General features: G+C 51.6%; 1 protein-coding gene across 2 annotated transcripts in view; it reads right to left on the reverse strand.

Annotated features, from left to right (window-relative positions):
- The window catches only part of VDR (vitamin D receptor), a 50,512-nt gene extending 31,145 nt beyond the window's left edge, over positions 1-19,367 (reverse strand). The window contains exons 1-3 of one of the 2 annotated variants that reach the window (XM_006091473.3): positions 19,271-19,367; positions 11,630-11,709; positions 8,424-8,571 (exon numbers count right to left, since the gene is read on the reverse strand). In XM_006091473.3, the coding sequence (XP_006091535.1) occupies positions 8,424-8,569 (146 nt within the window). In that variant the 5' untranslated portion in view covers positions 8,570-8,571; positions 11,630-11,709; positions 19,271-19,367. Of the gene's footprint in view, positions 1-8,423; positions 8,572-11,629; positions 11,710-14,900; positions 15,061-19,270 lie in introns of those variants that run through there. The other variant, XM_023756302.1, reaches the window with a different exon arrangement.
- Positions 19,368-22,474: the final 3,107 nt, after the last annotated feature.

Consider the following 22,474-nt stretch of genomic DNA (forward strand, 5'->3'; position numbering starts at 1 on the left):
AGGGAAAGAGAGAGGGAAGGCGAGAGGGAGGGAAAAAAGCAGAAAGTTGAAAGTCCTCGGCCAGGCACATTATCTCACAGCAGGGCCCAGACCTGTGGTGAGAATGCCACCCATGCTTTTCACTCTTGGCCACACCTTGTCCCAGCGCTCACCAACCTTGCAGTGCATCTCTGCATTATTTGCGCAATGCAGAAAGTCACCTATAAACTTACGAAGCTCTTCAATTATTATTATAAATAAACACAGTCAGCAGCTCTCCCCCTGCGCCTCTAAAGACCCTGGAACTGTAGCAGGGAAGACGGAGTTTACACATCACCTGGAGCACCATCAGGCTCTGGAGTGGGTCAGCTTTGGGGGATGGGAAGCTCCCGCGCCAGTTCACCAGGCAGCCCAGGTCCTTCCTGGAGCCCAGATCCCAGAGCAGCCCCTCAGCTGTGTCTGGCCCAGCACGGTTGTTTGCCGGGACACAGGTCCCGAGGGCCCCACGTCCTAGCTCTTCTCCTGCCTTCTAAGGACACTTCCACACGTGTGGCTGTCATCTAGCCTATGCCCATGAGGAGTCAGGGCAGCCAGACTGGCCAGGCCTGGCTCGGTGCTCGGTCCTGAAGATGCACACCCAGCCCTGCCTTCTTCCCAGCGCTAATTGCCTGTGAGCTGGTTCGGTTTTGAGAAACCGGAGCCTTGGGTTTCCATGGGAGCCTGTTGCCTTTGCTGCTCTGACCCTGGACCCTGTCATCCTCTGGACGGTTGGCAATTACACCCCAGTTCAGGAGCGGGTAGGGGCGGTGCAACAGGGCTAAACATAGACACCGTTTCTAGAAAGTCAGGGGTGAGAGAGGACATGGACCAAATCTCATGCCAGAGACCCGCTCACCAAGGCAGGAGAGACAAGCAGTTCACAAAAGCATAAGGTGCCTGGGGCCAGAAGAGTCTCGGGCCTGGGGCAGCAGGGTCCTTTGCCAGGAGGTGACCCTGCCAGCAGAGACACAGCTTGCAAAACCTGAGCCTGGGGCCAAGTACCAGCTCCGGGCTCTGTCTCTGCTGCTGCTCTGAGTGTCACCGAAATCTCAGAACCTGGTCTGGATACAGGAGCCTGGTGGGTGGAGCTTCCGGTAGGAAAGACCAATGTGGTCTGACAGGTGGCACCTACATGGCTGTTTGTATGTGGTGGCATCCAAGCGTTCTCAGCAGGTGATTTTAAAAAATCAACTTTAACAGAAGGTAGGTTAACGACATAGTAAAGAGCACAGGCCTTTTATTTTTTCGAGGGCAGTTTGGCAATATCTACCACCATGTAAAATGCACAGAGTCTCTAACACAGTAAGTCTACTTCCAGGAATTCATCCTGCGGGTAATTCAGCCCATGGGCCCCAAGGTACGTGCAGAGGGTGGTTTCTGCGGCACTGAGAAGCCCAGGACGGAGCCCAAACGCCCAGCAGTGGAGGCCTGGTCACTGCGGCCGAGTGCAGCAGACAGAAGGAGGTGGCTGTGGGCAGGGCACAGGAGGGATGCTGGGACAGGAACAAGCTTGAAGAAGTGTTCCTCACCAGATAAAAGCAAGACACAGAATGGCGACTAGAATATACCTGCCCCGCCCCCACTTTTATATAAATAATCTGAGCTGGTAACAGTGACAGCTTCTGGGGAGGAGCTAGGGGCCTGAGAACTGGGTTGAGAAGGAGACTTAACTTTTTCACTAATATGTCCTTTTGAACGGTTTGCATCTTTAAAAACAACAACAAAACCATACGCAGGGGTTTGTTTTTTTAAACCAAAAAAATCTACTACCCACTATAACTATGTAACAATTTAAAAGGAAGTACAGCTTTGGTTAGCTTGATCTGTTTGGATTTAAATCCTAATACACAACCGTGGACACGTTACTTAATCTCCCCAGGCCTCAGTTGCCGCATCTGTAAAATGAAAGCGACCCCACAGAGAAGGTGTGAGGATTAAGTAAAGGCCGCAGGACTGGACACCAAGTACACACTCACTCAAGGGCAGGGAGAGGCAGGGGGAGGGAGTGCTGCCGGGCGGCTGCAGAAGGCGGTATTGCACCATGCCAGCGAGAACCTGAGAACCTGGGAGCCAACACCAGGGCTCTGCAGGCCGAGGAGGCTCGGAACATGCTGTTGCTTTTTATGTTGCTGCTGCTGCTGTCTCAGACCCGCAGCCCTTGTAGGAGTTACAGCGACGGTTGTCCAGTTTCCCTGAGCACCAGCCAGTCTCCGCGGAGCCTCTGACTGGAGTAAAGGTCGCTTAGAGCCTCCCGGCCCAGCCCTTCCTTCTTCACACCTGATAGCTAACTTCTGCGCAGGCCCCTTTTCTCAGAGATCCCCGCGACACGCGGACACGTCACAGTCACGGGCGTTCCAGGGTCCATGATGGAGGAGAGAAAGGCTGACCTGTTCTCAGAGACTAAGATACGAAAGGGAAAGAATAATTGCCGCTTACTCAGACTTTTCATGCCAGTCCTTCACCTATTACCTCCCAGGCTCTCAGCACCCTTCCAGAATAGGGATTATCCCCTTTTCCCGGTGACACGCAAGGGCCCAAGTGACATCACAGCTAACAAATGTGAAAGCTGGGATTAGAGTCAAGTTCCGTTTGATTCCAAAGCCTCTGGGGTTCTTACATAATATGGTCCTTATCATGAATCTCCCAGACCTCAGTCGCAGAGAGAGCAGCAGTCAAAAACATGCCCCCAACAGCCCGAGAGCGTGTTTAAAGGGCTCCCCTGGACTCTCAAGCCATGGACAGAGGCACACCCGAGCTGTACGGCTTGGAAGTGTGGGTAACATCTGGCCGTTCTCTCTGCTGGCCCTACGTTACCATCGTGCAGAGTGGACTCATGCCAGGGCGCCCTGATAAAAGTGCTGAGTTCCCAAAGAAACAAAACACTGGCCAAAAAGACATGTAAGGTCTTCATCACCTCTTTGCAGCTGCCTTTCCTGACAACTCCAGTGATCTTCCCTTTCCAAATACTCTGGCCTTCTCTCCCCAAGCTCCCAGCATTGCTCTTAGCCCATCCATAGAGAATGTGCCCAGCCCACCCCTGTTCTCTTCCATTCACACTCCTGAGCAGCTGTGGCGGGAGGCCAGTGCCAGGCTGACCTGGACAAAGTTCCCCCAGCAACACTGACTTCTTGGTGACTCATTCACTTGTGCCCATTGAATGGCCTGTGCGGCCGCTCCTCCCCTCCTCTCTACTTATTTACTCCATTGACATTTAAGCACTTTGAGTGTTAAGTCATTGGACACCTGCCCCATTTCTCTGCTTCCCTTCACATCACAGTTTCTACAAATATCAGCTGGGGAAACTTCGTGAAAGAACATTTCTTGTGTTCCTGCGTCCTCATCAGCCTTCCCGTTGCCCCCCTGCATGCTACAAGACCCATAACTGACAAGGCCCCTGAGAACTTCAGGGCTGGCAATTGAGAAGGCATTTCTCCACGCGGCCTTTGTTCACTTGGCACTTTGCAACATACAGCTTCACAGGGTTCTGATTAAGGAGAGGTTAACAGGAGGATGAAGACAAGACGGAGAGGCAAACAGTGACCTGCTTCTCAGTCTTGCCTTCCAGGACATCCTCTTAAACTTCACCATGATCTTCATTCTCTCTATCAAGGGATCCCTCTGGTTTTCTTCTCAGTCCTTTACACCATTCCCTTTACATCAGAGCCTGGACAAAGCCTTTCATGACCAGAGATTCATGCACACCCATAGGTCATCCACTACATAATATACTTTGCAGGAGTCCTACATATTTCCCCCTCTGGCCCTTACTTGTGCTCTGGTTGTTAACATATAGCCAAGACATATAACCATCTACAAGCCTGCCCATGCACTGGACATGTCATCTTTCTCTGAGGCTGTCCATGTATTCCAGAGGAGCAGGAAGCAGGAGCAACATGAATTAGCTTGTAGGAGGACTGGCTCACAACTGTCTCTAATTCCTGACCATACAGCAATAGAACTGTCCAGCCTTCATCATCACACTTCACTTTGATTGTGAGTCTTGGACTTGCTGGGATGACCTAGGTGTTCCTAAGTGCAAGAAAGCTGTGGTGTACTTTATAGGGAAAATACATGTTCGATAAGCTTTGTTCAGACATAAGTTCAATGTTAATAAATCAACAATATGTATTAAACTAGAGGCCCGGTACATGAAATTTTGTGCACTGGGGTGGGGTGGGGGCCCTCAGCCCAGCCTGTGCTCTTTTGCAATCCAGGAGCCCTTGGGGGACATCCTTAGTGCTGCCACGGAGGCTGGAGAGGCTCCCATCACCACCCATGCGCTTGCCAGCCGTCAGCCCGGCTTGTGGCTGAGTGGAGCTCCCCCTGTGGGAGCACACTGACCACCAGGGGGCAGCTCCTGCATTGAGCATCTGCCCCCTGGTGGTCAGTGCACATCATAGACTAGAGAGCAGTTGAGCAGCCTTAGCATATCATTAGTATATTATACTTTGATTGGTTGAATGGCCGACCGGATGACCAGACACTTAGCACATTAGGCTTTTATTATATAGGATAAGGTGCTTTTAAACAGAAAACACACACAAGACAAGGTTATGTATTGATCTATTGATGAGATGTTGTGATCAGAACCTCACAGGAACCTGACCTTGTATTTCCCCTGGGAGCTTGATTATGAGTTTTGGACCTGCTGGGCTGACCACAACTAGCTCCTAGAGCAGTTTAGTTTGACTACCTTAGAAGTCAATTAAACACTAGTGGTCAAACAGGATTACTGGTCCCCAGGGCTTGAAAAATAGCCAGTGACCCAGCACTAAAGTGATGCCTTTTCCTTGAGAACTGGCTTGAAAGGGTTGGGTGAACTCCTCGAGAGAAAAGACTTGGTTGCCTTATCTTTGTGTTCCCAAGCTTGCAGTGCTCGACGTAGATGGTACCCACCACTGACACTGGGATCAGGATTTCACAGACATAGTGACAAGGGATTCTCAAACATCTATTTGAACTAAACTAAAATGGAAGAATACTAAGTAGATTTGAATGAAGCTAAGGAGAAAAGGATAAATTATGTAAATCCAGTCCATTCTTGCTATGCGAGGTAGTTACATTCTATAAAGTCAACCCTAACACTGAATTAGGGAATACTGAACCACTGCTTCCGGGGGAAATACAGGCTTAGCCTGTGAGCCTCCAATCACAACGTTTTCGCCAACTGATCAATACATAACCTTGTTTTGTGTGTGTTTTCTGTTTAAAGACACCTTATTTAATATATATGCTGCTGATTTGTTAATATTGAACTCATGTGTGAACAAAGCTTATCTTAACGTGTATTTTCGTTGTAAAGCACTTCACAGCTCTCTTGCACTTGGGAACACTTGGCGGCACTTCACCAGGCTTGGGGGCCATCTGAAACAGTGAAATCACCAGCACAAAGCACACATATGCAAAACACTTGTCACTAAGTAGACTGCGAAAAGGACACTTGTTCAGCACAAGAACTGAACTGAAGGCAGAAGAACATGGCCCTCAGCTGGGAATGTGTGCATTGGGAGACTCGAACTTTTTACCGCTCTGCACATGCCCACAAATGACCACAGAATTCCTGCAAGTATTGATTTTGAGGTTACAAGTAAATTTTAGCAGGTGAGCAAATTTGCAAATATAGAATTCACAAATAATGAGGATCGATTCTGAGTGTGTGTGTGTTTATCAAACAAAACTCAAACCAAACCCCAACAGAGATGATGCTTCAGATAGTGCAGCCAGTCTCAGTCATCAAGACAGGGACAGTAAAGATGCAAGCAGACCGAGGACAAGGTAACAAGATAACAGACCCAGAGCCATCCATGTCACCACAGACCAACAGTGTGGCTATGTTGCCTGTGGACGCACTATGCTACCATATCCCACCCTTAGCTCCTCTCTCCAAGATTCCTTAGAGCAGCGGTTCTCAACCTGTGGGTCGCGACCCCTTTGGGGGTCGAACGACCCTTTCACAGGGGTCACCTAAGACCATCCTGCATATCAGATATTTACATTACGATTCATAACAGTAGCAACATTACAGTTATGAAGTAGCAACGAAAATTATTTTATGGTTGGGTCACAACATGAGGAACTGTATTTAATGGGCCAGAAGGTTGAGAACCACTGCCTTAGAGTCTATTCCTGGCTCATGGCCAAAACTCCTGCCTGCAAGTCCTGGCATTATGGGCAGCATGCTGTGTTTGTCTAGTTCAAATTGTTGTTCGAGAATCCCTTGTCACTTTTGCCTGTGAAATCCTAATCCCAGTGTCAGTGGTGGCTACCGTCTTTGTCCATTTTGTCATCTCATACACTTGGCCCTTGGCATGAGAGAACCCATCCTCCCTCCACCCAGATTCCTCACCCAGTCTTGTCCCAAGGATTCAGAGCCTACAGGTATGTCTGAGGGCAGCAAGCACAGATGCATAGAGATTTGAGCTACTCTAGTGAGGAACTGACCTCCAACATGCCATCATCCAACCAGCAGCCACCTAAGGGTCCTCTCTTCCAGAGTTGAACCCAGTAGTAGGTGGCCTGGAAAAAAGGGGACTTAGGGGTGGGGTCCATAATTAATCAAACAGCCCCAAGAGCTGTTGCAGACCTTTGGGGAGATGTGACCTGCCTTCTCACCAGCCCCGTGGGACTGTGGGACTCAAGATCAGGAGTCTCCATATTAGTAACTCTGAGCCAATGTCTGGATCATAGATGCTCATTAAAATCTGATGAGGGAATGTGTGAAAAAAAACACAAAAGGGGGGTGGATGGCTGGAGAAACTTTTGTAATTTTATTAGGGAGGGGTTCTACTAAGAACATCAGTGTTGACCCATCACACTAAAAAATAATATACTTATCTTGCACTTTATGTTTTTTTCAAAGCACTTTGATATACAATCCTGTTAATCCTCAGATTAACTGTACATAGTAGAGGGATTATATATTAATGTACCATGTGGTTTAGTTGAAGTAACTGCAACATAGAGAAGTCAAGATATTTGAGCAAGAACATACAGTTAACGAATGGCATGGCCAGCTACCCAGCTCACACATTTCTGACTGGTTTCGTGATAGGAAGCAGGCCCTGATGTGCACCCAGACTCCCCCATGATCACTCAGGAGCAGCTCCTCGACCCCAGGCCCTCGCAGGAAAGGGTCCAGGTGGCTCCCAGTACCCTCGGCCTGGGCTCTGGAAGGCCCACCCTGCAGGAAGTGCAGGCTTCAGGCCAGAGGAACGAGAGACGTGGCAACAGAGTCAGAGCCAGCGATGCTGCCGGTCTGGTTCCCCAAGCTGGGGAGCAGGCTGCCGGGAAGCCGAGCGGGCATCCTGTGCCAGGCCAAACAGGCAATTAGCACCCACAGAAACCCCGCTGCCCAGCGATTACTCAAGGTAATGAAACTCCAGGCCTGCTGATTCCCGGGACAGAGGGCAGGTGAGCCTGGAGCCTGTGTTTATAGAGGGGACCCACACAGGTCCCGAGGCCTCTGATTCACTCTGTCCTCCAAGTTGAGAGCTCAGCAGCTCAGGGAGCCAGGCTGACCTCCGTGTCCTTGTTTTGGACTTGGTTTGCTCTTCCCGCTCTTGGTGGCTGCAGCCCTGTCCTTCCCTTTGCCTACCTCCACTCAAGACTCCTGCATAGAGCTCCTTTCTGGATACCTTTTTCAGGTTTCTCTCCCTCCAATACATGCCCAATGCTAATTCCTCATGGCTCCCAGTCCCATACCGTAGTTCATCACGTTCCCATCCTCCTTCCCTGGCTTTGGATGGGAACTGCCTTCCTTCCCTTACCAGTACTTTCCCCACACCGATCCCATAGGTAATGCTGGGCTCACAGAGAAAGAGAAGAGGCAGCCGGTAGAGAAACTGGCGCTGGCCAAACAGCACACCGCTGACACTGCCTGGGATTCTGAGGCTGGCTTTCCAACCCGGGACAAGCAAGCCACAGGGGAAGGAAGATACGGGCAGAGATCAGGGATGGAGGTCCGGCCCGGGGTGCAGTTTCCCTCATTCCAAGAAATAGTTTGATTTGGATGGGAAGGCAAGCTCTGAGGTCAAGGTCTTGGGCTTCCCCAAGGACATGCCTGTCTCGTGGATTAGAAAGCTATTCATGTCAACTGGGGAGGAAGTTCACTGGCAAGGACAGACACAGGGGTTAGTGCAGGGCGCTGTGGGTCAAGGGAGAATGGAAAGATGGGGACCTACACAGTGACCTCAAGAAGGCATTTTCTTGGAGGGTCAGAGGACACAGATGGAGTGAGGAGAAGGGTGGGAGGACATACCCCTTACCAAGACCCTGTGGCTCCCAGTGGCTGTGAGAACTGGCATGTGCCATGGACACGGTAAGGAAGGAGACATGGAAAATGCAGGGGTTTTCTTCAGGGGAAATCTTGCTTCCTCTCCTTCTTCCCGCCCTCGGGGAGGACTCACCTGAAGAAGCCTTTGCAGCCTTCACAGGTCATAGCGTTGAAGTGAAAGCCTGTGGCTCGGTCTCCGCACACCCCACAGATCCGAGGCACATTCCGATCAAAGTCGCCAGGGTCAGGCAGGGAAGTGCTGGCCGCCATCGCCTCCATCCCTGCAAGAACAGCCAGCAGTTGTGGCCAGAGCCAGAGTCAGTGTCAGTGCCGGGGCCAGCGGGCATCCTGGGCACCCCCTGCCCCATCTATCGGGAGCTCCGTGGAGCTGGGCAGCTCCCCAGGCCTGAGCAGGATTTCTTTGGTGCCCTCACTACATGACTCTCCACATCCCAGCTTACCCTCCTGGTCACCAGCAGGAGCAGGGCTCCCTTTCCCAAGAAAGCAAATCTGTGGGTGACGCTGTGGTGAAGTTGCTCATAGTCTGGGTGCGAAGGCTGCCTCTGCCATGTACTAGCTGGGCTACCCTGAATGAAGTGATTAGCTTCTCTGTGCCCCACTGTCCTCGTCTGAAGAATGGAGTTTTACTTTAAAGGTTGAGAGGAAGGACTATATGAGTGAACATATGTGCACCACTGGCATCAGCTCCACTGGCATCAGCAGCAGGTCAGAGGCCTCTCTGTTACCCAGAGCCCAGTGCCCCTTCAGGAGAAAAGGAGAGGACCACCCATAGCCTTAAGACCTCACATGCACAGAGGACCTCTTATCCCCTCGGTTCTTGAAGGCGAGGGAATAAAGGACTCACACGCCCAAATCTGGGCCCTTGTCACTCCTGTCCCAGTTCCTCACAGCCATCCGGCTCAGGACCCACAGGCCTTGTGCCCCTGCTGTGTTTACCAAGGTAATCAAGCCTCTTCCCTCTCCCCCGCTCCCCCCCCCCCCCGCCCAGTATAAATTTAGCACATTCTTTTCAATGTCTTTCTGAGTAATGTGAGTCATATACAACGAACTGGTTTTGTTTTCAGAGATGGCTTTTATAAATAAGCATTATCATCTAGAGATGGATTTCAAACTTGAGAAAAGGGGGAAAGAGATAGAAGGAACAAACTATAATAGTTCAGAGAAATCCTTTTCAGGAAACAGCTGACGTGACTCTCCCATTCGGCTCGCTGGGCCCTTGGCTCCACCTGCTGCCTCTGATCCTGAACGCGGTCAGCCTCAGAGCTGCTTCTGGGGAACCTCGGGCCTCCCTGAAATGGGTTCAGGCCCTGCTGCCTCCCAGTTTTATCTGAGTCCTCGCAAGGGTCATCACAGGTGTAAGTGGCCCCTTGGCCCCACAGTAGGAGGGTCCCTCAGGTCAGAAGAAAAATAAGAGAGAAGGCCAGTTATGAGGGGATAAGCACCCTTCTGTGCACCCTCCCACCCATGCTCTCTGGGCCAGGGTTTGACACATCAAAGCCCATGAGAGTTTTATTTCAGTTTATCTTCATATCACCCCAATGCGGGGAGTGCTATTATCACTCTCTTTACACATGCGGTCCCAGAGAAGCCCAAACCTTGAGGTATCTCTAGCAACTATGATTATAAAATGCACAAAATGAATACTTAATTTTTTTAAAGTTCCACAAAGAGCTTCAAGCCAAGGGAAAGTGGGACAGATAAGGATATGGAATGTCAGTCCCAAAGGCACAGAGGGGCCCTGACCGCAGACAGGTGTAGTAGGTCCCCTGACTTTCTCCTTCAGCTCTTCTTCTCCTGGGAACTTTTATGTAATAATAGTGACACTGTTACCTCTTCCTATTGCAGCTAGATTGACACCTGTTCAACTATAATGTTTATATATACTGAGGGAGGGAGAGAGAGACAGAGAGAGAGAGAGGTGGGAGGGGAGAGAGAAAGAGAGACAGAGAGACAGAGCAGCAGAGAGAGAAACACTTTAAGAAAAAGAACAATGCAGCCCTGGCTGGTGCGGCTCGGTTTGTTGAGTGTTATCCTGTGCACCACGAGGTTGCAGGTTTGATTCCTGGTCAGAGCACATGCTCGGGTTGCAGGCTCAATCCCCAGTAGGGGGAGATGTTGTGTCCTCACATTGATGTTTTTCTTTTTCCCTCTCCCTTCTTCTCTCTCTAAAAATCAATAAACTATTTTTTTTTAAAAAAAGAATAATGCAATGATTAACAGAAACCTTTGTTAACCTTTGAGGGGGTGAGAAGGGCATGGGAAAGGGCATGTGGAGGCATTATGTAGTAGCCACATTCTATTTCTTTGAGTGGTAAGTATACGGTATCTTATTATTAAAACACGATTTTATGTTTTATAGGCCTGTCTGTATATAGAAAACATTTCACAAATTTAAAACAATTTAAAAAGAAAAAAAAAAGTGACTGTGGGTCTGTCCACAGTGTCCCTATAATCCACCCCAGGTCTAGGCTGACTCCCTGGGCTACGAGAGTATCACACACATCTAACATTTGGGCAGGGATCCCAGAGGCCCAATCGCACTGCAGGGCAATAAGAGAAACTGTCTAGGATGCCTGTGGCTTAACCCCAGGTCAGCTGAGATGTTGCAACTCCCAGTCATCATGACGTTGCCACAGAGTCTGCATCATCTAAGAGCCCAAACATCTGGTGGAAAAGAGAAGTCAGATGTGGGGGTGGGGGAACATCAGTCAAATCCGTGTAAGAAATGTTCGGCGTCACACGGGCTCACTGGGAGACGTGATGAAACACGGGGGCTGGGAGGACTTGACATCAGCAAGGCTCCTGGCGGAGCTCTGGGTTAGGCAGGCCGGAGGGCTGGGCCCGGCAGCCAGAGGCTTCCGGTGAAAAGCACAGTTTTCGGGTGAGCTGAGAGAAAATGCAGCCCTGCGTGGGGTTATTTGCTGATGCCAGGAAGCCAGAGTCGAGGACCAGAGTCCAGAGTTGGAGAAGAGGCCTAGGCATTTATGGCCTGGGGCCTGGCAGTCCCACGAATGGTACACAGGAGGAGAATGGAGGGCAGGAGAGAGAAAGAGGAGCTGCGAGCAGGAGAGGAGACATCACCATGCTGGACGGTCCCCGGGGGTCCCAGCCTGGGAGGCAGCAGGCCCCTCCCTCTGAGCCCCCACTGCCTCTCTGGCAGGTCTCTGGGCCTCAGCTGAGGGCTGCTTCGAATTCTGCTGACACAGGACCAACCCGCATGTGCGAAGCCCCGGGTAGTGACCTCTTCCTCCCCCAGCCCAGCACCTTCCCATGGCCCATCCCGCCCCGGGAAACAGAAAGTCAGGGTGGAACACCCACCTGGAGGAGCAGGGGGCAGGTAAGGCGAGCCCAGGGGTCCCTTCTGTGAGGTCTTGCAGACACTTCTGACCGAAAGGGCTCTGAAAGGAAAAGAGAGGGAACATTTTATTTACAGCTCAGCATTGACCTCAAGCCCGTCCTCTAAGGAGCCCAGCGAGCCGGTGACAGAGGGACTGAAACCTGACAGAGTGACTTGCTGAGGGCAGGCGTGCCATGTCAGAGCGGGCAGGGGTGAGGGGCGGGAGCCAGGCAGCACGGCCCTCCCCGGGGCAGGCAGTGGCAAGGAGCAGCGAGGGCAGTGGGGACTGGAGGTTCTCCCCTCGCAGAGAGGGTGTCAAGGGGAGGAGGGCTTCTTTATAAGGGGGCACTCCTGCTCCATAGCCCTCACCCCAGGTGTGAGGGGTGTTCGGAGAAGTAGAGCCACAGGGTGGCCTGGAGGGCACCCCATGTAGGACACAGAGGAGCCCAGGGGAGCTGGGGGCCGTAGGCTGGGGTCCCGCCCAGGGCCTGGCCGGCTTCAGTGACAGGTGTCTGGGATCTCTTGTCTGCGGAGACTGGGTGTAGGCGGCACAGTGCTGCAAGGGTTAAATCCAGCTGCGCACTCGCAAACAGGATGTTTTCTGCCACTTTTAGCTCTTCCCCAGACAGTTTCTCAACTCCCCCGGCCTCAGTGAGGGCTGAAGGTGACTCTGCTGCCCAGACTCTGGGTTTTAGTGGCTTGACGGGTCACCAAGGTGGGGCTGGCAGAACTTCACTCTCCCCACTTCCACCCACACCCAGCCCTGCTTATCCACCCGTAGACACACACACACACACACACACACACCCTCCCTTCACTGATGCCAATAGGAGGTGGCTGGGGTGATATATAGATATGCAGGTGTCTGACGCTGCAACCTGGTGACAGCCTCCCCGATGGGGAAGGCTTAGACCCCCAACTTTGGTCTCCCTGCCTCCTAGTGGCCCGACTAGACAGGGAAGGGGCTTCCAAGATCTGGGCCCAGGCCTAAGGCTGCCAGCCCACTGAGCCCACTTGCCACCCTCTCAGGCACTGCCAGCCCCATGGAACATCCGGGGAAGACATCAGTGAATCACGAGCTGAGGTAACCTGGGCTAGGCTGGCCCGCTGCCCAGGACCTTGGTGGGAGGAGGCATACCTGCTGGGGACAGGCATGTTGTCACTTACCCCCAAGCTAAGTTCTCCTTTGCTCCCTCTACTTGTACTGCCCAAGGCCCCGGCTGACCATGCACTTCAGGATTCTACCCCTTGGCCTTACCAACCCTCAGATGCCCTGTTTGCTCCCAGAGGCTGAGGTGAGAGCCCAGTGGGAACAGAAAGGACCCCTGCTTTCCTGCCCTTCACCTCTAAGATGCTCACAAGTCACACATGAAATCCAGGTAGACACCACTCTTGAGTTTAAAAAATAAAGTGCATGGAGTACCTACTGTGTGCCAGCCTGCTAAGCTCGCACGCAGGATCTCACGTCAGCTCATAACATCCTGTGAGGTGAGCAGCAGCCCCTTCTGCAGATGGCAGCACCAAAGTCCAGAGAACTCTGAGTGACTTGCCGTGGGTTCCATGGCCAGGCAAGTGGGGTGCCAGGGGTCACACGAGGACAGGCTGACTGCCATGCTCATGTGCGTCCCTTGCCTCCTGCTGGCTCCTCCCATCCCAGCGATAAGCATCAGCATAGACACTATCACTCTGCCAGGCCCTGCCCCAAGTTCTTCACAAGCACTCACTCATTTAGTCCTCACAACAACCTCGAGGTGGGTACTGTTATTATTCCGATTTCAGGAGTGGGAAACTGAGGCACAGAGAACTCGATTGTGTCTGGAGCTCAGATATGAACCTAGGCATCTTAGCCCGGAGTCTCTGCTCAGTTGCCGTTCCCAAGGGAAACATCTGTCATTTCCCCAAGCCAAAGCCCTGGACACCTCTCACTTCTGAGTCAGGGAACAATGAAAAGAATAACCCCCCAAGCCACGAGGGGAAAATGTCTTTTCCTCCCAAGGCTCCCAAAATCAGGGAATGGGAGGCCTCAGTCAGGACTCCATTCTGCCATTCAACTCTTATTTTTGTAATCCTCACCCGAGGATATTTTTCCATTGATTTTAGAGAGAATGGAAGAGAGAGGGAAAGACAGAGAGAAATATTGATGTGAGAGAAACACATCAATTGGTTGCCTCCTGCACATGCCCTGACCAGGGCCCAGGCTGGGGAGGAGCCTGCAACAGAGGTACATGCCCTTGACCGGAATCAAACCCGGGACCCTTCGGTTCACAAGATGACACTCTATCCACTGAACCAAACCGGCTAGCGCCAACCAGCCCCTCTTATCTGGGAAAATACCATTCCACATACCGGCCTCCCCTCCCCATGCAGCTGGGCGCTACTGGATGGTCCTTGTCAGGGAGATTATCTTAGGTGTAGCTCTCAGGTCCTAGTGCATGGAATGTGAGGCAAAGACACAGGGTGAAAAAAAAGGACAAGTGGAAAAACACCACTTACTACCAGCCCCCTTTACCACGTCATAACTCCCACCCCCAACTCATGTTCTGAGTACACAGAACGTCCCACTACTTTTGCTGGGGCTGTCCCCACAGCAACCCCCTCCTGCCTCTGCTTTAGAAATACCCAAAGCCCCAGCGCAGAGCCATAGAGAGGCAGAGGGGGTGGAGCTCAGCCCTGCAGAAAGCCCCTGGCTTCCATTCCTCTAGGGTCTGCATCCCACATCAAACGCCTGCCTGAACCTGACCCCAGGCCTGACCTCGCTTTTGCAAGAAATGAAGAGATAACAGGTTTCCTTCCAGTCATCCAAACCAAAACCACTGCCTCTCTGGCACGTCTGCCCATCAGCTCACACAGCAGGCACCCCATCTTCCAGTGGCTTCTGGGAAATGGGCATCCCAGGCCAAGTCTCATCAGGTCAGCCTCATGGAGTGGTGTCTGCAGGGTGTCCTGGGCAGAGCCCAGGCAAGACAAGGATCAAAGAGCCACTGGGCTCAGGGTCACGCCACCACATTCACTGGACTCTCCTCAGAGCCCTGAGGGTGCTATAGCTGTGACTCTGGGAGGACAAGTGGTGGACAAGAGGTCTGACCTCTCAGACCTTTGCTGCTCTGAAAATGTGCCACCCCAAGGCCAGAATCCCCATCACGATGAGGCCTAAGACCATTCAGGAGTGAGATTCCCTCACCGAGCTTTCCCTGACCCCCAGGAACCAGATGAGTCCCAACGTACATGCTAGTGCAAGGGAGGCCCACTCACCCTCAGAGGCTAAGGAGCAGAAAGGGCAGGAGTGATGTGGCCCCTAAGGAGCTCCATTGGGAAGGGAAGCCCAGGAGCGGGGCCTAGCTCAGCGGGCTTGGAACTGGAGTGATCAAAACTGGGCTTTCCAATTGTTGACACGGACACAAGATCCTCCTCTGTCTAGAAAGAAACGGAAAGCGAAGTGATTTCCCAGAAGGGGAGAAAACGCTGCTGCTTCCTAAAATTGGTACAGAGTCAACCACACGTGGGCTCTCTGGAGCAGGCAGGCCCGTGTGGATGCCAGCCACAACTGTGCATGTGCGTGCACGCCCTTTCCTCGCAGCTTCTCATTTACTCATCCTTCCAGCTCTGCCCATAGAGTGGTGAACACTGTTTGACCCACCTTATTCTTTATTTGGCATCTTTTTATGCCACTGTAACTTAGGCACAGCAATATCATGGCCAGCCAGCGTGATGCCCCTTCTTCCTTCTCCACTAGCCCAAACATATACCCACACTCTTTTTCCAGAGCAGTCTCAGCCTTACCTACCTCCCAAAAGAAGCCGAGGGGGAACAGGGCAAAAAATGAGGGCAAGAAGAGAGGAAGCGAACTATAGAAATGGATACCTTGTGCAAACCACTTCTTACCCCCGTTGTCTCCCCAGCTCCTGCATGCACATGTTTTAAATATGGGTGATAACGGTTGGAAATTATTTTCTGCAGACTACAATGTCCAAAGTAAAACCAAACAGATACCAGTCATCTCAGAACATCTCAAGATGGGAAGGAAACTTCACACCACCTAGTCTAACCACCTAACCGCCCCCCCATAACATTCTAGCCAGTTTGCTAGCCTGCGCTTGAACATTTTTCCTCATGGAGAACAATCTCCCAGGGCAATCCACTCTCTCTGGATGGCTCTATGTTTAGAAAGTTCTTCATTATGTTGCTTAGATCACTGGTCCTAGACCAGCTCTTTGCAGCCACCCAAGATAAACCTAGTAGGCCATTCCCACAGGGTCTCTAGAGGAGGGGTCAGCAGGGCCACCACATGGTGCCACTGTCCAAATTAGAAAAAGGGGCCCATTTCCCATCTGCTGAAAAATTGTCATGGAAAAGAAAAAAAGGAAAATTGTTATGATGTGAGTGAGGTGAGAAGCAGGGGAGAAGCAGAGGAGGCTAGACTGGGCTACATTGAATTTGATTTGACCTCATAAATTTGCCAGGTATGATCTTGAGTCCCACAGGGTAAGTAAGGGTGAATGCAGACAGCATCGGCCTCCGTGGCCTTCACCTGGGGAGAACAGTCTTCAGCCCAAGAAAAGGACGCTGTGGAAGAGTGTGAACAGCTGCATGAGCTCTACCAAGCCTTCCTGCCTCCTCCGTCTGGGGTTCCATTGTTTCCAGGGTAGGCTGGCCCCAGCACTGAGCTCGAAGACACATATGAGGTGCACCGAACTATTTAATGACTGACTGAATGATGGGAAATGAAGTGGCTGATGACTCAGCAGTTGCACGAAGGAGTTTAGCCCTGAAGGTGCTTCTTTTTTAAAAATTTGACTTTAGAGAGAGGAAGGGGGGGTGGATAGAGAAGAGAGAGAGAAAGATTGATGTGAGAGAGAACATCAATTGGTTGTCTCCCACGCGTGCCCCAACCAGGGATTGAACCCGCAATCTCAGCAAATAATTCTTTGGGGAATAGACAGCACCTTGGAGAAACTTCTAAAAGTCAAGGGCTGACGCCCCATGCAGTGTCAAGGGTTAACAGGTCACTCCAGAGAAATGAGATAACAAACTCCCTGGCCTGGCCATTCCCCAGGACTTCCTTGGCTGCCTGTCCTGTCACTCTTGAGAGCACTGGCAGCTTCTTGGAGCCAGGGTCCCACGAGGCCTCAGGCCATGGAGCAGGAGATACATAGCTTACTTTGATATATTTCCATTTCTTATCTACAGCAATTATTCCTGCAAGCTGCTTTTTTCCAGTGGAAACTCTGCCCTCAGCCTTGTCAACAAGATTTCTGGGTTGATTACTGCTCCCCAGGTAACAGGCAGGCCATGCCCTGTCACTGCTGGAAAGTGTGGGCAGCGGCAGTGGCCAGTGAAGCATAGGGCACCAACCCATTCATAAGCTACAGCCCAATATCTCTGGTTTTACAGTTGAAGAAACTGAGACCATCCGAGGGGGAGCGACTTGTCCAAAGCCACACAACGAGGGAAAGTGACTCTCCACCTCCGCCCTGGCCAAATCCCAAGACCTCTCATCACCAGCCTGAGCAGCTTCCAGGGGGATAGAGTCGGGTGAGAGAGAAACAGGCCACGGGAGGAAAGGGAATTTCATTCTTCAGAGGAGGGGAGCTGTGGGAGGCCACGAAGGAGGCCTCGTGTAGACTGCAGTAGGACCACCCAACACAGCCTCCATCCATACACGCAATACAGAGAAACAAAGAGGTGGGTGGTCCTGCATGACCAACTCCAGCTCCCGTGCTCTGGCCTCCACGGCCTGAAGAAATGGACGAGGACTGAGGACAGGGAATACTTTAAAGCAGGGGTGGGGAGCGTCTGGCCCGTAGGCCGTATAAGGCCTGCGAAATCATTTGGTCTGGCCCTGACAAGGCATTAGGAGTGACTTAACTAAATGTGTGACTAAATATAGGCTAATTTTTAAGTTGATAATTTTGTATGGCCTGAGAATATTATAAATGTCTAAATGGCCCTTGGCATAAAAAAGGTTCCCCATCCCCATTTGAGAGGGAAGTAGGATACGCCTGACCTGCTCTCTCCCTCTTCTGGGTTGCTTTCCTGAGATACCAGGATGAGGGTACTTCCCTGGGGTATCAGCTACAGGCGAAAGTTGATAGGGCAGGGAGACTCTGTGTCCGGTGACTTGGAGACCAAGGAATAGAAACCAAGGCAGCCCAAAGGAAAAACATCAAGAATACAGGGCGAGTGAGGCTAGCCCTCTTCGGGGAGACCTGAACCCCTGCTGTTGCTGATGCAGTTGATGGGTAATGAAACCCCCCCTCCCCACATAAGACTCCAATGGCCGCAGAACAGCAGGAGAGGGCTGCTTCTTTTCCCCAAGAGATTCTCAGCCCAGTTTTTAGCCTCTACCCAGACGAAGCATTCCCCCAGCCCAAGTCCACCCTTGCCCAGACAGATGGCTTGGAGGCCCGCTCCACCCACAGCCTCCCTAGTCAGTCTTCTTTTCCTCATTTTTCTTCTGGGACCAGTGTGATCTCTGAATCACTCAGACTTTTCCTGTTCTGTATGAAGGACAGTACCCAACCCCCGGGCCCGCCAGCTCTGAGATACTCAAGATCCTTGGCATCACATCCCTTGTTTACCTCACAACCAACATGGCCAGCTGACGCCCTTGGTTACCCAACCACCATCCAGCTCTCCCCAGCCCATCCCCGAGACACGATAGCACTGCTGTCTCAGGGCTATTGCGGGGACCAAGATATCTGGGTTGCACTCAGCACGGATCCTGGCACACTGTGGTTTTATATGTTAGCTCATTATTAGAACTATAGCTGTTATACAATAGTTGGTGAGCTGAGGGCCTGGAAAATGAGAAGACTTGCAGGGCCCAAAGAGGTGCTGTGTGGGCGGGAAGCCTGCTCTCACCCCAAACGCTCCACTCCAAGCAAACATTGCCCAGAGAGCCACATTTCTGCTGAACAGGGAAGAAACTGACCACCCCACCCATTGGCTGTGGCTTCCAAAAATCTGGCTGCTCAGGGTGGGGAGAAATGGATCGTTCTACTGTCTCTCCAACGAGCAGGGCGGCTGAATCACACATCTGGACTTTTCCTCCATAAGGAAGGTAAGGCCTGTGGCTTCTAAGGTGTCACTGATTACTAACCTTTCTCATGCTCATCACCCTTCCCTTCCCTCTGTCACGCAGCACTGTCTCTCTCCTACCTCCTATGTCATCTAGAGCTTGTCCTACATCTGTCATGCATCTGTTCTCCTCTTAGTGGGGCCTGAAGCTCAGCAACCCCATCATGTCCCCCTGTTCGTCATCAAGGCAGTGGCACCTCCTCCCCCACCCATCAGCGCAGGCAGCAGAAGGCAGAGCACTGGGAAAGGCTGCAGTGGGGTGCCAGGGGGGCGGAACCTGAAGGTGGCAGTGAAGGCTGAAGATGCCCTGGCAGCAGGTGGCCCTGCTGTGGCCCCTAACCTGGACACTGGGCTGGCTGTGGCTCAGTGGGCCTGGACTCCTGGTTGCCTCCAGCTCTTGGAGGCTTTGGGAGGCCAGTCACTTATCGTGGGATAGATTCTGAAGCCTCTGTCAGAATCAGTAAAGGAACCCGGGTCCTCTGAGACGGGGAGGGCTGGGATAACTCTCTATCAGGCAGCTTCCATCCCATCAGAGGATGACTTACCCAAAGGCACCCTCTCTATCTTCTGGGTTGTTCGCCAGGGTAGACACTCCTCATGTATTCATGAAGCTTCTAGGGCTGAGGCCAACAGGGAGGTTCCCATTCACCTAGAGAGCAGAGCAGTCACCCTGGGTGAACCAGCTGCTCCTCAGGTCCTGATTAGAATGATTCCCCCCTGGAGAGCTTTTCCAGAGCTTCTGTATGGTCAGGTTCCAGCATTCTTCTGCGTAGATTTCCTCTGGGGGACCCCTTGAAAGCCAGGGGGGCCACAGCATTTCTTCTTGGCAGGCATTGGTTCTGGCCTCCTATGCCTTATCCTTGATGGTGACCCTGCCTGGTTTTAAGTACTTGACTACGTGGCAAGCCCTGTGTTAGAAGTCACAGACATGATGGCGAGCCACACACAGACACTGCCATCTTAAAGCACACAGTGTACTGGGGAGGCCAACAGGAACTACAGTTCAGTGCAGTCCATGCTGTGGTACAGGTATGCACAGTGTGATGAAGTGTGCAGGAGAACATCTGGCCTGTGTTGGCCAGGTAGAGAAGATTCTTTAGAGAAGGTGACTTCTCAGCCTCTCCACTGAGACAGGCAGTGGTAAGAAGGAGAACAAGGGTCCCTAGCAGATATGCATGTGCAAAGGCTAAGCAGCAAAAGGGAAAGAGTGTAGTTGAGGCAGAGAAACTAGCTCTGTATGGCTGGAAAGAGAGAGGGGGCATCAGGAAGAGATGGAACAACTGGCCTTTTTAATAGGAAGTATATTCTATTCTTTCTTCTACTGCATACTTCTTCTAGTAAAACCACTGAGAATTGAATACCAGGAATTTTTAATTATTGTAATAATATTTTGAAAGGAAAGACTTTCAGACTCCCATTCAGATCCCCTGAATCATTCCAAAATGAATCAGCCTTGAGTGTTGTAAAGTAAATTAAAACGGGCCCCTCTCCCATCAATTTGTTTGGAAAGGGCCCCCAAGGTCAGCAAAGCAGCGACTACCCCTGTAGCTCAGTTAAGGTCCCAGCTGGTACACACCCAGAACCACCACCCCTACCCTCCTTTGGGCCGGGGGAGTGGAATCCATTACCCTGGACCATCAGTAACTGAGCTGGAAGGGAGAAATAGAGGAAGAGTTCTGGAAAGTTCAGCCCAGATGAACAGGGAAAACTGTTTTCTGAGAGAAAATGAAAAGAAAGAACAAAAGGTTCAATAAGGGCAGATGGAAGTTGGTGAACTCTCAGTCACACATTACCAGTTCAATCCATATTTAATGCATCAATCTGTCCAGGGTGGCAGATATGGTTGCTGGGCACAGGGAGACCCAAGTTACCACACAGCCAACTGATCCCAAACCCAACTCCACCCATCCCCAGGGCCCACTCCTCTCTCCTGGTCAACAAGGTCACTTCCTTGTTTCCAGGAATCGCTCTGAGGAAGAGCATCAGCCACAAATACACGATGGTCACAAACAACGTGCACCATGCACATGTGTGGGAAGTCCCCTGCACGTGTGGGCACATGCCAGCCCACACTCTGAGTCAGGGTGTCCACATCACTGCTGGCCTATGTAATACAAGCTCAGCCTTCCCCTCAGAGCTGTGATAGAAGATATCCTTTGGTTTCAATGTTTCGGGTCAAAATGTCCTAATCTATCAGGAGATTCCCAGGGCCACCAAGTGGTATGAAATAACTCCCTTTGTGGTAACCCATGCACTCCCTCCAAACTATAACCCCCCTCCCCCAGCCCTATCCATTGGCCATCTTCCTCTTCCTTGTTTTTCTTTGGTGCCCAGGGGCAAAGATGGCACAGATTTGCTACACAGAGCAGCATTCAACGCTGCCTCAGGAGGCGCTAAACCAGGGTCTCCAGACCAGGGTCTCCAGAGAAACGACCTCTTTCCTTCCTCAGCAGTCAGCTGGCTGCCCCCCTCTCCCCTGGCTGCCCACCCGGGCCTCCGTACAGGGTAACAGACATCCTACTCCCTTCACCCAACCCTTTCCAGCAAAGGCAAGCATCCCCGGGGAAGAGATGTGATGCACCAGCTCATAGCCTGCGCCCAACTGAAGGAGCTGTGAGTGAAACTCCGCTCTGGCTGGCTGAGCAGGCTCCTCTCTGTCAGCTGGAGCTGCTGCCAGTCAGGCAGCCTGATGGGTAGGGAGGAGGCCAGCGGCTGCGGCCCATCACCGCCCAGCGGGGAGAAGTGACGGCCCCTCCACCCACTACTTCCCCTTTGCTCCCCTGCCTCTTACTTTTCCCAGAACTCCCCCTGACCTGAAAAACAACTCTGCAGCCAGGTTCTTCGGGGATTGAAGTTTAACAGAGACAAAAATAATTCCCTAGTGAGCTATTTTCTGCTCAGCTTTGGGAACAATAGCTCAGGGTGACAGGCGGTAGGGGTAGGCATGGGAGAAGGCTGGCCACCGGCCACACAGAGTCAGTTTAGGGAATTTTTCCCATGTCTACCCTCCACTTCCCCTGGATCAGGATTCTCAGGGAGGTGGGGACCTTAGTCAGGGGCTCAGGACTTACCGTCTGCCCCACCTACCTCCACCTGTGGACCCCAGGTGAGGAGTGAGGGCGGCAGGTGAGGAAAGGCCTGTGGAAGCCCGGGGCTCCCTGCATAGTGGGCTTCAGTCCTCCATGCTTACACTGCCACCTCACCAAGCCTCACAAAGGGGATTCTACACCCGTTTGCCTACCTCATGGGACTGTTGTATTAGCAGAGATGAAATATTTAAAGTGTGTTATAAAAATCCTTATAACCCATAAACATGTTACTTAGTGAGTTTACTATTATTCTCCCAGTATTTATGAGAAGGAGGAGGACTAGATTCAGGTGTAAAGTAGAGCAGAGGCTATGAGAGAACATTCTGAAGTATTCCACGGAGCATGACCCTCTCTGGCAGCGTGAGGTCTCACAACCAGGAGGGCCCAAAGTGCAGATCATACGTGGTAAGCGCCATTCATTGCCTACCAAGCCCTCCAGAACATTCCATGTGTGTGTTTTTTTAATACTTAGAGATCCTTTCCTTACTGTTAGTTTCTGTTTGATTCCTCTATTAAGAATTTTCTTTCTAATAAATATTAGGAAAATATTTATTAGAAACAACTGGGAAGACAGAGTAGGGGAGGAAAAAGGGAAGGAGGGAGAGAGGATTCATTCATGGAACATCATCAGACCGAAAGATTTCATTATATCTCTCAGAA

The sequence above is a fragment of the Myotis lucifugus genome, unplaced genomic scaffold, assembly GCF_000147115.1.
Source record: "Myotis lucifugus unplaced genomic scaffold, Myoluc2.0 scaffold_91, whole genome shotgun sequence".
NCBI classification, from domain to species: Eukaryota; Metazoa; Chordata; class Mammalia; order Chiroptera; family Vespertilionidae; genus Myotis; species Myotis lucifugus.